Genomic DNA, 12879 nt, shown 5'->3' with positions numbered 1-12879 from the left:
ATTATTCTGATTCCACACCATGGTTCTGGGCTATGCTCATTACACTATGATTATTCTGATTACACACTATGGTTCTGGGCTATGCTCATTACACTATGATTATTCTGATTCCACACCATGGTTCTGGGCTATGCTCATTACACTATGATTATTCTGATTCCACACCATGGTTCTGGGCTATGCTCATTACACTATGATTATTCTGATTCCACACCATGGTTCTGGGCTATGCTCATTACACTATGATTATTCTGATTACACACCATGGTTCTGGGCTATGCTCATTACACTATGATTATTCTGATTACACACCATGGTTCTGGGCTATGCTCATTACACTATGATTATTCTGATTACACACTATGGTTCTGGGCTATGCTCATTACACTATGATTATTCTGATTCCACACCATGGTTCTGGGCTATGCTCATTACACTATGATTATTCTGATTCCACACCATGGTTCTGGGCTATGCTCATTACACTATGATTATTCTGATTCCACACCATGGTTCTGGGCTATGCTCATTACACTATGATTATTCTGATTCCACACCATGGTTCTGGGCTATGCTCATTACACTATGATTATTATGTTGATATCTTCATATCTGTGTAGTTGCGTATTGTAAAACAAAAAAGACAGTCATTGTTTCTCTCTTTGGTCAAAACTATACACAGATATTTATATATCAAAGTTATTGTTTTTCTGTTGAAATATACTACAGAAATAGTATGTCCATAATTCTAGTATTTAGATTAATATTTCATGAATTGAATGTAAAGCCGAAACAGTACAGTAGAGTATATAGTACAATATATATCACCCACCCTGACAGTGACCAGGTCATAGAGCAGAACAGCCTTCTCTCTCTTGGTGCTCTGGGGGTTGGAGGTGTCCTGGCCTCCTTGTCCTCCACGGCTCCCTCTAAGCCCAGCCAGGGTGCCTGTATCTGGGCTGAGATTCCCCTCTCCCCCAGGCCCTGGCTTAGGGACACACACTGCTGCCCTGTCCTGCTTCAACCGCTCGATACGCTCCCGAATGTCCGCCTCGCACCCCTCGACCTCGGACCCCCTGTGGTGAAAGTAGGTTGTGTTTTATCAGACAATGTTTTGATGTTGTTTCAGTTTTAAATGTTTGTCAATGTTATTGCAAGCCAAAGGGAGATGTCCACATGTTGTGGACAAAACAGTTTTTCTATTATAGTCAGAAGATGCTATTTGATCTGCCACAGACAGACCTGGCTGTATAATAGAGATGGAACCTGGTCTGGATGTGTGTTTCTGTCTCAACAGCACCCCCTGGTGTTGAGAAGGAGGTTGACAACTCCTCAGTTCTTAGACTCCTAAGGGACGGCCTGGGACTGTTGGGCTGCTGACTCTCCATGACCGGGCCTGGGAAGAGGAATTAACTGTTGTGTGTGTGTGTGTGTGTGTGTGTGTGTGTGTGTGTGTGTGTGTGTGTGTGTGTGTGTGTGTGTGTGTGTGTGTGTGTGTGTGTGTGTGTGTGTGTGTGTGTGTGTGCAAACTGCGAGTGTGTTTGTGTCTTTTCCATAAAGAGTAGTTGAGGCGTGTGTGTGTGTGTGTGTGTGTGTGTGTGTGTGTGTGTGTGTGTGTGTGTGTGTGTGTGTGTGTGTGTGTGTGTGTGTGTGTGTGTGTGTGTGTGTGTGTGTGTGTGTGTGTGATTTAGCCACCTGCTATGTGTCTCCAGTGTGGTATGACCTGCTGTCTCCTGCCCTCGTACACAGACAGTAACTCACTGTAGGCCTCCTCACACTCCTCGCTGTCGATCAAACAGGGAAAACGTTTCATATACAGCAGCAGGACAACACTCTCAGAGCACATGGTCATAGAGAAACAGGTGTCACCACGGAATGTTTGTACATTTAACACACGTGTAGGTTACAGGGCTACATGACTTCATCCCCAGGCTCAATTGCTACCACATATTCATGTTCGATAGAGAAAGAGCCCGTCGGTCGGACGAGATTAAGTGCTACGACGTAGCGTACGACTCCAAACACCATCATCAAGTTCGCTGACGACACGACCGGCGGTAGGACTGATCACCGATGACGAAGAGGCAGCCTACAGGGAGGAGGTCAGAGACCTGGCAGTGTGGTGTCAGTACAACAACCTCTCCCTCAACGTCAGCAAGACAAAGGAGCTGATCGTGGACTACAGGAAACGTAGGGGCGAGCACGCTCCTCGTCCACATCGATGGTGCTGTGGTGGAGCGGGTCTTACAGATTCCTCGGTGTCCACATCACTGAGAAATGAACAATGCCCACACAGTTGTGAAGAGGGCACGACAACGCCTCGTTCCCCTCGGGAGGCTGAAAAGATTTGACATGGGCCCTCAGATCCTCAAACACATAGACAGCTGCACCAATGAGAACATCTTGACTAGCTGCATACCCACTTGGTAGGACAACTGCAAGGCGCTACAGAGGTTACGGCCCCGCCCATCACTGGGGCCGAGCTCCCTGCCATCCAGGATCTATATACCAGGCGGTGTCACACACTGACACACACTGGACTCGACCCACACACGGACACACACTGGACTCTACCCACACACTGGACTCTACCCACACACTGACACACACTGGACTCTACCCACACACTGATACACACTGGACTCTACCCACACACTGACACACACTGGACTCTACCCACACACTGACACACACTGGACTCGACCCACACACTGGACTCTACCCACACACTGACACATACTGGACTCTACCCACACACTGGACTCTACCCACACACTGACACACACTGGACTCTACCCACACACTGACACACACTGGACTCTACCCACACACTGACACACACTGGACTCTACCCACACACTGACACACACTGGACTCTACCCACACACTGGACTCTACCCACACACTGACACATACTGGACTCTACCCACACACTGACACACACTGGACTCTACCCACACACTGGACTCTACCCACACACTGACACACACTGGACTCGACCCACACACTGGACTCTACCCACACACTGACACACACTGGACTCTACCCACACACTGACACACACTGGACTCGACCCACACACTGACACACACTGGACTCTACCCACACACTGACACACACTGGACTCTACCCACACACTGACACACACTGGACTCTACCCACACACTGATACACACTGGACTCTACCCACACACTGACACACACTGGACTCTACCCACACACTGGACTCTACCCACACACTGGACTCTACCCACACACTGACACACACTGGACTCTACCCACACACTGACACACACTGGACTCTACCCACACACTGGACTCTACCCACACACTGGACTCGACCCACACACTGCCACACACTGACACACACTGGACTCTACCCACACACTGGACTCGACCCACACACTGACACACACTGGACTCTACCCACACACTGACACACACTGGACTCTACCCACACACTGACACACACTGGACTCTACCCACACACTGACACACACTGGACTCTACCCACACACTGACACACACTGGACTCTACCCACACACTGACACACACTGGACTCTACCCACACACTGGACTCTACCCACACACTGACACATACTGGACTCTACCCACACACTGACACACACTGGACTCTACCCACACACTGATACACACTGGACTCTACCCACACACTGACACACACTGGACTCTACCCACACACTGACACACACTGGACTCTACCCACACACTGACACATACTGGACTCTACCCACACACTGATACACACTGGACTCTACCCACACACTGGACTCTACCCACACACTGACACACACTGGACTCTACCCACACACTGACACATACTGGACTCTACCCACACACTGACACATACTGGACTCTACCCACACGCTGGACTCTACCCACACACTGACACATACTGGACTCTACCCACACACTGGACTCTACCCACACACTGACACACACTGGACTCTACCCACACACTGACACACACTGGACTCTACCCACACACTGACACATACTGGACTCTACCCACACACTGACACATACTGGACTCTACCCACACACTGACACATACTGGACTCTACCCACACGCTGGACTCTACCCACACACTGACACATACTGGACTCTACCCACACACTGGACTCTACCCACACACTGACACACACTGGACTCTACCCACACGCTGACACACACTGGACTCTACCCACACACTGACACATACTGGACTCTACCCACACACTGACACATACTGGACTCTACCCACACGCTGGACTCTACCCACACACTGACACATACTGGACTCTACCCACACACTGGACTCTACCCACACACTGACACACACTGGACTCTACCCACACACTGACACATACTGGACTCTACCCACACACTGACACATACTGGACTCTACCCACACACTGACACACACTGGACTCTACCCACACACTGATACACACTGGACTCTACCCACACACTGACACATACTGGACTCTACCCACACACTGACACATACTGGACTCTACCCACACGCTGGACTCTACCCACACACTGGACTCTACCCACACACTGACACATACTGGACTCTACCCACACACTGACACATACTGGACTCTACCCACACACTGGACTCTACCCACACACTGACACATACTGGACTCTACCCACACACTGACACATACTGGACTCTACCCACATACTGGACTCTACCCACACGCTGGACTCTACCCACACACTGGACTCTACCCACACACTGACACATACTGGACTCTACCCACACACTGACACATACTGGACTCTACCCACATGCTGGACTCTACCCACATGCTGGACTCTACCCACACACTGACACATACTGGACTCTACCCACACACTGACACATACTGGACTCTACCCACACACTGGACTCGACCCACACACTGGACTCGACCCACACACTGGACTCTACCCACACACTGGACTCTACCCACACACTGGACTCTACCCACACGCTGACACATACTTACACTGGCACCTACACACACACACACACACACACACACACACACACACACACACACACACACACACCACACACACACACACACACACACACACACACACACACACACACACACACACACACACACACACACACACACACACACACACACACATACTGACTACAAACGCATGCACACACTTAACACGTACACGCATGTATACTGACTCACACACACTTTCGCCCTCACCACATACACTGCTGCTACTGTTTATTATCTATCTTGTTGCCTAGTCATGTACATACAGTGCCTTGCGAAAGTATTCGGCCCCCTTGAACTTTGCGACCTTTTGCCACATTTCAGGCTTCAAACATAAAGATATAAAACTGTATTTTTTTGTGAAGAATCAACAACAAGTGGGACACAACCATGAAGTGGAACGACATTTATTGGATATTTCAAACTTTTTTAACAAATCAAAAACTGAAGAATTGGGCGTGCAAAATTATTCAGCCCCCTTAAATTAATACTTTGTAGCGCCACCTGCACATCGAGAGACTGAAATTTTTTCCCATTCCTCCTTGCAAAACAGCTCGAGCTCAGTGAGGTTGGATGGAGAGTATTTGTGAACAGCAGTTTTCAGTTCTTTCCACAGATTCTCGATTGGATTCAGGTCTGGACTTTGACTTGGCCATTCTAACACCTGGATATGTTTATTTTTGAACCATTCCATTGTAGATTTTGCTTTATGTTTTGGATCATTGTCTTGTTGGAAGACAAATCTCCGTCCCAGTCTCAGGTCTTTTGCAGACTCCATCAGGTTTTCTTCCAGAATGGTCCTGTATTTGGCTCCATCCATCTTCCCATCAATTTTAACCATCTTCCCTGTCCCTGCTGAAGAAAAGCAGGCCCAAACCATGATGCTGCCACCACCATGTTTGACAGTGGGGATGGTGTGTTCAGGGTGATGAGCTGTGTTGCTTTTACGCCAAACATAACGTTTTGCATTGTTGCCAAAAAGTTCAATTTTGGTTTCATCTGACCAGAGCACCTTCTTCCACATGTTTGGTGTGTCTCCCAGGTGGCTTGTGGATATCTTTAAGAAATGGCTTTCTTCTTGCCACTCTTCCATAAAGGCCAGATTTGTGCAATATACGACTGATTGTTGTCCTATGGACAGAGTCTCCCACCTCAGCTGTAGATCTCTGCAGTTCATCCAGAGTGATCATGGGCCTCTTGGCTGCATCTCTGATCAGTCTTCTCCTTGTATGAGCTGAACGTTTAGAGGGACGGCTAGGTTTTGGTAGATTTGCAGTGGTCTGATACTCCTTCCATTTCAATATTATCGCTTGCACAGTGCTCCTTGGGATGTTTAAAGTTTGGGAAATCTTTTTGTATCCAAATCCGGCTTTAAACTTCTTCACAACAGTATCTCGGACCTGCCTGGTGTGTTCCTTGTTCTTCATGATGCTCTCTGCGCTTTTAACGGACCTCTGAGACTATCACAGTGCAGGTGCATTTATACGGAGACTTGATTACACACAGGTGGATTGTATTTATCATCATTAGTCATTTAGGTCAACATTGGATCATTCAGAGATCCTCACTGAACTTCTGGAGAGAGTTTGCTGCACTGAAAGTAAAGGGGCTGAATAATTTTGCACGCCCAATTTTTCAGTTTTTGATTTGTTAAAAAAGTTTGAAATATCCAATAAATGTCGTTCCACTTCATGATTGTGTCCCACTTGTTCTTCACAAGAAAATACAGTTTTATATCTTTATGTTTGAAGCATGAAATGTGGCAAAAGGTCGCAAAGTTCAAGGGGGCCGAATACTTTCGCAATCCACTGTAGCTACCTCAATTACCTCCCCTCCCCCTTCACATGGACTCGATTTTTCTACTTCCTGTATATAGCCATGTTATTTTCTACTTCCTGTATATAGCCATGTTATTTTCTACTTTCTGTATATAGCCATGTTATTTTCTACTTCCTGTATGTAGCCATGTTATGTTCTACTTCCTGTATATAGCCATGTTATTGTCTACTCCCTGTATATAGCCATGTTATTGTCTACTCCCTGTATATAGCCATGTTATTTTCAACTTCCTGTATATAGCCATGTTATTGTCTACTCCCTGTATATAGCCATGTGTGTGTCTGTACCAGTATTGGAGAGCCATCTGCAGGGCTGTGCTGTCAGCTTCGTGTCTGCTGAGCGTCATACTGATTAGCTCAGACTCTCCCTTTCTTTTGTCCAGAGCTGCAGTCAGACGCTCGTTCCGGGCCTTCAGCCTTTCTATACACCTGTGGGGGTTAACGAGGGAGGTCAGGGCCACGACACACAACACACACCACACAACAACAACACACAACACACAACACACGACACAACACACCACTTGGGAAACACTGACCCACACCAGCAGATCTGGGATCTATTCCATGTTGTAAATCTGTAATTTATAACCCTCTCAGTTGTACGTACCTCTGTAGTCTGTCTGTCTCACCCTCCAGGCTGACGCTGGGGCTGGGGCTACGACAGGGACTGCCTTGTGGGACACTCCCAGGCCAGGGGGAGGGTGATGGAGAGGCCGAGGAGGATATGTCCCCCCCAGTAGAGAGTGCCGGGAAGATCCCCATGGCGATGGGTCTTCTGAGGAACAGGGGTGACCCGGGGAAGGGAGGAGAGCCAAGGAATGAAGGGGAACCAGGGGAACCAGGGGAGGCCCAGCCAGGACTCAGAACCACACCACTGGAGCTCCCTGAGGAGCTGTAGGGAGGAGAGAGGCTGCCTGATCGCCACGCCTTATGGAGGCCCAGTAACTGGCACCAGACCCATAGACAAAGAGAGTTTAGCTATTCGCCAGCAGACAGACATAGTTTGACCATTGTGGTTTCAGCCAAAGCATTATAATGCTAGATCAGAAAGACAGTAAACGGTATGGTCATAGTTCTCCCTAGCTCTGATTGGCTAGTTTGTGGAGTTTTCACCAAACTGATTACACAAATCCTTTTAGATCTAGGATTATTGAGATGTAGCCTGTTGCACTTCCACCTACCCTCTCATGTAGACTGTTCCTCTCAACCTCTATGTCTCCCACCGTGACCTTAGCCCCCTCTAGTTCTTCCTGTCTGCTTTGTAGGCTGCTGCGCAGGTCACAGTTCCGCTGGTGAAGTGCCAGGATGTCCTTCTGGTATTGCTGACGCTCCTCGGGGGGCAGACCAGACGGGTACGAGATCCCAAACTCTCTCTCCATCTCCTCTAAGACCTGAGGAGAGGTTTGAGGTCACACATAACTTAATTAGTTAGGCATGATTCCAGGGTAATTAGGTTTTGAGGCCCACGTGGTAATTAGCCTACATAGGTCACTCAACTGGTAGTTACTGCACTGTAGCCTGTGTTTTCGAAAATATCCTGTTAGTGTGTAAAAAAATAAAGTTACAAGTTTAAATATAGTTCACATTAATAAAGAGTTATTCCAACTAGCTTGTTACATGGTATTAAAAAATGATGTCACATCATTCCTTGTCACCTGACATTGTGACCGTGTCTCACCTGTGTGACTTGTACCCAGCTGTCCCTGGCGGCTGTGAGGTGTTCCATCTGTCCGTCCTGGCCACAGGCAGTGTGAGAGGCAGCCCAGGCCCTCCTGGTGTTAATGGAACCCTCCAGAACAGACATGACTCCCTGGAGTTCTGACCATACTTCACCACTACCCTCTGCAGGACAACACAGAGCAGACACGCTATTACGGTCATCACTAAAGATCTGTACACCGTTAAGAAAGTCTATATATTCTACTCATTATAAATGTTGTGGAAGGATGTGGTTATTGTACTGATTGTCTATTCTTTGTAGTCAACTGCTAACATTTTGATATTGGTAATCCCGTCCCCAGGCAGCTCTGCAGTAGCAAACAATTGAGCCTGGGGATGAGGTTAGGATATGGGTAAACTGAGCCTGGGGATGAGGTTAGGATATGGGTAAACTGAGCCTGGGGATGAGGTTAGGATATGGGTAAACTGAGCCTAAGGATGAGGTTAGGATATGGGTAAACTGAGCCTGGGGATGAGGTTAGGATATGGGTAAACTGAGCCTGGGGATGAGGTTAGGATATGGGTAAACTGAGCCTGGGGATGAGGTTAGGATATGGGTAAACTGAGTCTGGGGATGAGGTTATGATATGGGTAAACTGAGCCTGGGGATGAGGTTAGGATATGGGTAAACTGAGCCTAGGGATGAGGTTAGGATATGGGTAAACTGAGCCTGGGGATGAGGTTAGGATATGGATAAACTGAGCCTGGGGATGAGGTTAGGATATGGGTAAACTGAGCCTGGGGATGAGGTTAGGATATGGGTAAACAGAGTCTGGGGATGAGGTTATGATATGGGTAAACTGAGCCTGGGGATGAGGTTAGGATATGGGTAAACAGAGTCTGGGGATGAGGTTATGATATGGTTAAACTGAGCCTGGGGATGAGGTTAGGATATGGGTAAACAGAGTCTGGGGATGAGGTTAGGATATGGGTAAACAGAGTCTGGGGATGAGGTTATGATATGGGTAAACTGAGCCTGGGGATGAGGTTAGGATATGGGTAAACAGAGTCTGGGGATGAGGTTAGGATATGGGTAAACAGAGTCTGGGGATGAGGTTATGATATGGGTAAACTGAGCCTGGGGATGAGGTTGGGATATGGGTAAACAGAGTCTGGGGATGAGGTTAGGATATGGGTAAACAGAGTCTGGGGATGAGGTTATGATATGGGTAAACTGAGCCTGGGGATGAGGTTAGGATATGGGTAAACAGAGTCTGGGGATGAGGTTATGATATGGGTAAACTGAGCCTGGGGATGAGGTTAGGATATGGGTAAACAGAGTCTGGGGATGAGGTTAGGATATGGGTAAACAGAGTCTGGGGATGAGGTTATGATATGGGTAAACTGAGCCTGGGGATGAGGTTGGGATATGGGTAAACAGAGTCTGGGGATGAGGTTAGGATATGGGTAAACAGAGTCTGGGGATGAGGTTATGATATGGGTAAACTGAGCCTGGGGATGAGGTTAGGATATGGGTAAACAGAGTCTGGGGATGAGGTTATGATATGGGTAAACTGAGCCTGGGGATGAGGTTAGGATATGGGTAAACAGAGTCTGGGGATGAGGTTATGATATGGGTAAACAGAGTCTGGGGATGAGGTTAGGATATGGATAAACAGAGTCTGGGGATGAGGTTATGATATGGGTAAACTGAAACAAGAATGAACGCTTTCTACTGTATCTAAACGAGCATTCAGAAGATCATGACCAAGAAACAAAAACAGGCGTATTACCAAGAAAATGAAAACCTCCCAAATGATAGAGGCTGTTCTTTTCTTTGGACACACAAATAGATTATGTTTGGTCTGGCACAGTAGCCAGAACTACAACCATCATCCCTTTCTGTTCATTGCCACAAAGCACAGCACACACACACACACAGAGATGGATGGATGTGTGGGTATTGTGAATTGTGAAGTCATGCCATGGAGCCTATGCCAACCTCTGTTGGTTACTGGGGCTTTAGATGCAGTGCCAGTGTGTTTCTCTGGGTTGCAGAGGGATGGTGGGGGGCTGGACAGGGAGGCTGGAGCCGGAGGGAGGATGACTGGCTCCTGTGGTTTAAGGTCATCTGGATCACTGAAGAGGAAAGAAGTACATCTTTCTATGAACCAGCAGCTCAGGGCAAGTCTAGTGATATTTTATAGCTCCATGAAGAATGTTCTCTCTCTCTTTCTCTAACACACACCTTGGTGCTTGTAATGCGCCCATTTTCCTGTTCAGTTCAGCAATGATGCTGAGTAGAGTTCCGACCTCCGCCTCACACTGAGCCAGCTCTGCCTGGGAAGGCTCAGAGTTCACCTCGGTGTCAGGGGTCATTGTGGTTACCAGGGTAACCGGGGTCATCTCCTCACCCTCTGACTGTATGTCCAGGGTATCAGATCTCCCTCGTTTGAACTCCTGTGTGGAAATAATGGACATTTTTTCTGACAACATTTTGTTTCATAAAATATATTGGACCTGAGTCAATTCAATTATCTTTTTTTTAAACTGTAAACAAACACTAAGGATTTGATATGACCTTTCCATAGAACTCTCCATTAAATGACTGACAGCTGCTGTGCTCATGACATGGAGGTTATTGTTGTTCTCTTTGGACAACCATTGTTTTGAGAAGCGGAAGTGTAGGAAACAGAAGCATCCTGCAAAACCACTTCCCGCTCAGAAATATGGAGCCCAAAAAACACGTATAAGTCATGCCAAACTGAAAACAACCTCACTCTTTTTCAACTTCTTGCCTTAATTCTGATAGTGTATAAAATGTACAAATCAACCTACTTGAACTGTTAAAACACAGTGGTCTTTTAAGCAACGTATAAGGGACATTAGTGACTGTGGTACCTGTACAACACACAGTAAGCAGTGGACAGAAGGATGTGGAAAGTTAGAGTTTGAACCACAGATGATACTCAAGCTCTCAAAGACAATCACACAACCAGATAGATAGATACACAGACAGACTTTAAAGTAATAAAATAAGCTGGTGCCTGCATTATCTGACACACCAACGTGTCCAATGAAAGACATCAATGGTGTGAGTTCATTGCAACATGTGAGTTACTGTACAGGTACACGTAGCCTTGATGGTAAAGGAAAAAAACACTCTAATATGACTGTTAGGAAGGCTACCCCTCACATGTTTTCATGCCAGCAGTCAGCACCTTTGAACGTGTGTTATGCTTGGTTTGGTACAAGATCAAATTGACAAGCCCCCCCCCCTCTCAGTTAACAAAGAGGACATGATAGACTTACCTCCATGGCTTCCATGAGTCAGAAGCTCACTGTGATTCTCCTGCTTCTATCTGTTGTCCACTAACTGCCATTAAACACTGGAGAACTGAGCTAACCTCTGTGGTGCTGCTGCAGCCAGACACTGCTATCCTGTTGCCTGTAGTTTTGTATAATTATACCTTCCAATGGTTCCTCCGTTTCTCTCTGTTGTAAAACTTCTGCCTGCCTGTGTGCTGCCTACCCTGCTCGACTGGGAGCCCCCCCATCTCTCTCTCTCTCTTTCAGACACTCACCATTTCTCTCTCTCTTTCTATTTATCTATTTCTGTATCTCTCTGTCTGTGTGAAGCCTCTGGTGTATTGGTATTTTAGTTTTAGGAGTTCAGTGACATCACTCTGTCTGTTCCAGCTCCATCTCAGCTCCAGGATATCACAATTCGGTAGATTGGCATCTAGAGGCGTTTTGGCATCTAGTAGCAAATGGGGGGGAAAAAAGTCAGATAGTGATCCCAACCCAACCCTTGTTCTCCCTCGCATTGGAACTCTTCCTGTCTGTCTCTGATTGTGTACTGTGTTTTTATCTCAGTTGAGATGCCCACTTTCAGAAGCTAAGCATAAGCATTTGAGTGACGATATGGTTGGTAATCCTTCTTAATGTACGTCCAAGTCCACTTCATGTTTATGAACACTCACATTGCTCAATTGTAATTATTTCGTCACTATGGTCTATTTATTGCCGTACCTCCCTAATCTTACTACATTTGCATGCACTGGAAATAGATATTTCTATTGTGTTATTGACTGTACGTTTGTTTATTCCATATGTAACTCTGTGTTGTTGTTTGTGTCGCACTGCTTTGCTTTATCTTGGCCAGGTCATAGTTGTAAATGAGAACTTGTTCTCAACTTGCCTACCTGGTTAAATAAAAAATATGAACTAATAAACTTCAAGTTGCTTCATTATTTACTTGAATTGTGTCATCATATAAAGGGGAAGTTACTTGTTTGCTGAAAATAAGTGGACCCATTGACATAATATTAGCAACAATGTATCTGATTACATACAGTATTA

At 46.7% G+C, this 12879-nt stretch overlaps 1 protein-coding gene and 1 long non-coding RNA gene across 24 annotated transcripts in view; one reads left to right on the top strand and one right to left on the bottom strand.

Moving 5' to 3' along the window:
* ushbp1 (Usher syndrome 1C binding protein 1) overlaps positions 1-12697 on the bottom strand; it is a 40125-nt gene extending 27428 nt beyond the window's left edge. For 3 of the 5 annotated variants that reach the window (XR_008065497.1, XR_008065498.1, XM_052464389.1), the window contains exons 1-10: positions 11830-12696; positions 10766-10977; positions 10520-10656; positions 8537-8700; positions 8040-8249; positions 7466-7803; positions 7144-7284; positions 1696-1784; positions 1243-1396; positions 833-1076 (exon numbers count right to left, since the gene is read on the bottom strand). Coding sequence is in view for 3 of the 5 variants with exons in the window: in XM_052464389.1 (XP_052320349.1) it covers positions 833-1076; positions 1243-1396; positions 1696-1784; positions 7144-7284; positions 7466-7803; positions 8040-8249; positions 8537-8700; positions 10520-10656; positions 10766-10977; positions 11830-11844 (1704 nt within the window). In the remaining 2 variants the exon portion in view is untranslated. Of the gene's footprint in view, positions 1-832; positions 1077-1242; positions 1397-1695; positions 1785-7143; positions 7285-7465; positions 7804-8039; positions 8250-8536; positions 8701-10519; positions 10657-10765; positions 10978-11829 lie in introns of all 5 variants that reach the window. The other 2 variants (XM_052464390.1, XM_052464396.1) reach the window with 2 other exon arrangements.
* LOC127907922 (uncharacterized) lies at positions 8702-10507 on the top strand. Of its 19 annotated transcripts, XR_008065561.1 has the most exons (6): positions 8702-8986; positions 9021-9122; positions 9191-9428; positions 9497-9666; positions 9701-9938; positions 9973-10507. It is a non-coding gene; the product is annotated as an uncharacterized LOC127907922 (long non-coding RNA). The 19 variants fall into 19 exon arrangements; XR_008065549.1 differs by having other exon boundaries at positions 9021-9428; XR_008065553.1 differs by having other exon boundaries at positions 8702-9122.
* Positions 12698-12879: the final 182 nt, after the last annotated feature.

Source organism: Oncorhynchus keta, chromosome 1 (assembly GCF_023373465.1).
Source record: "Oncorhynchus keta strain PuntledgeMale-10-30-2019 chromosome 1, Oket_V2, whole genome shotgun sequence".
NCBI classification, from domain to species: Eukaryota; Metazoa; Chordata; class Actinopteri; order Salmoniformes; family Salmonidae; genus Oncorhynchus; species Oncorhynchus keta.
This window is presented reverse-complemented; position numbering and strand designations above follow the sequence as displayed.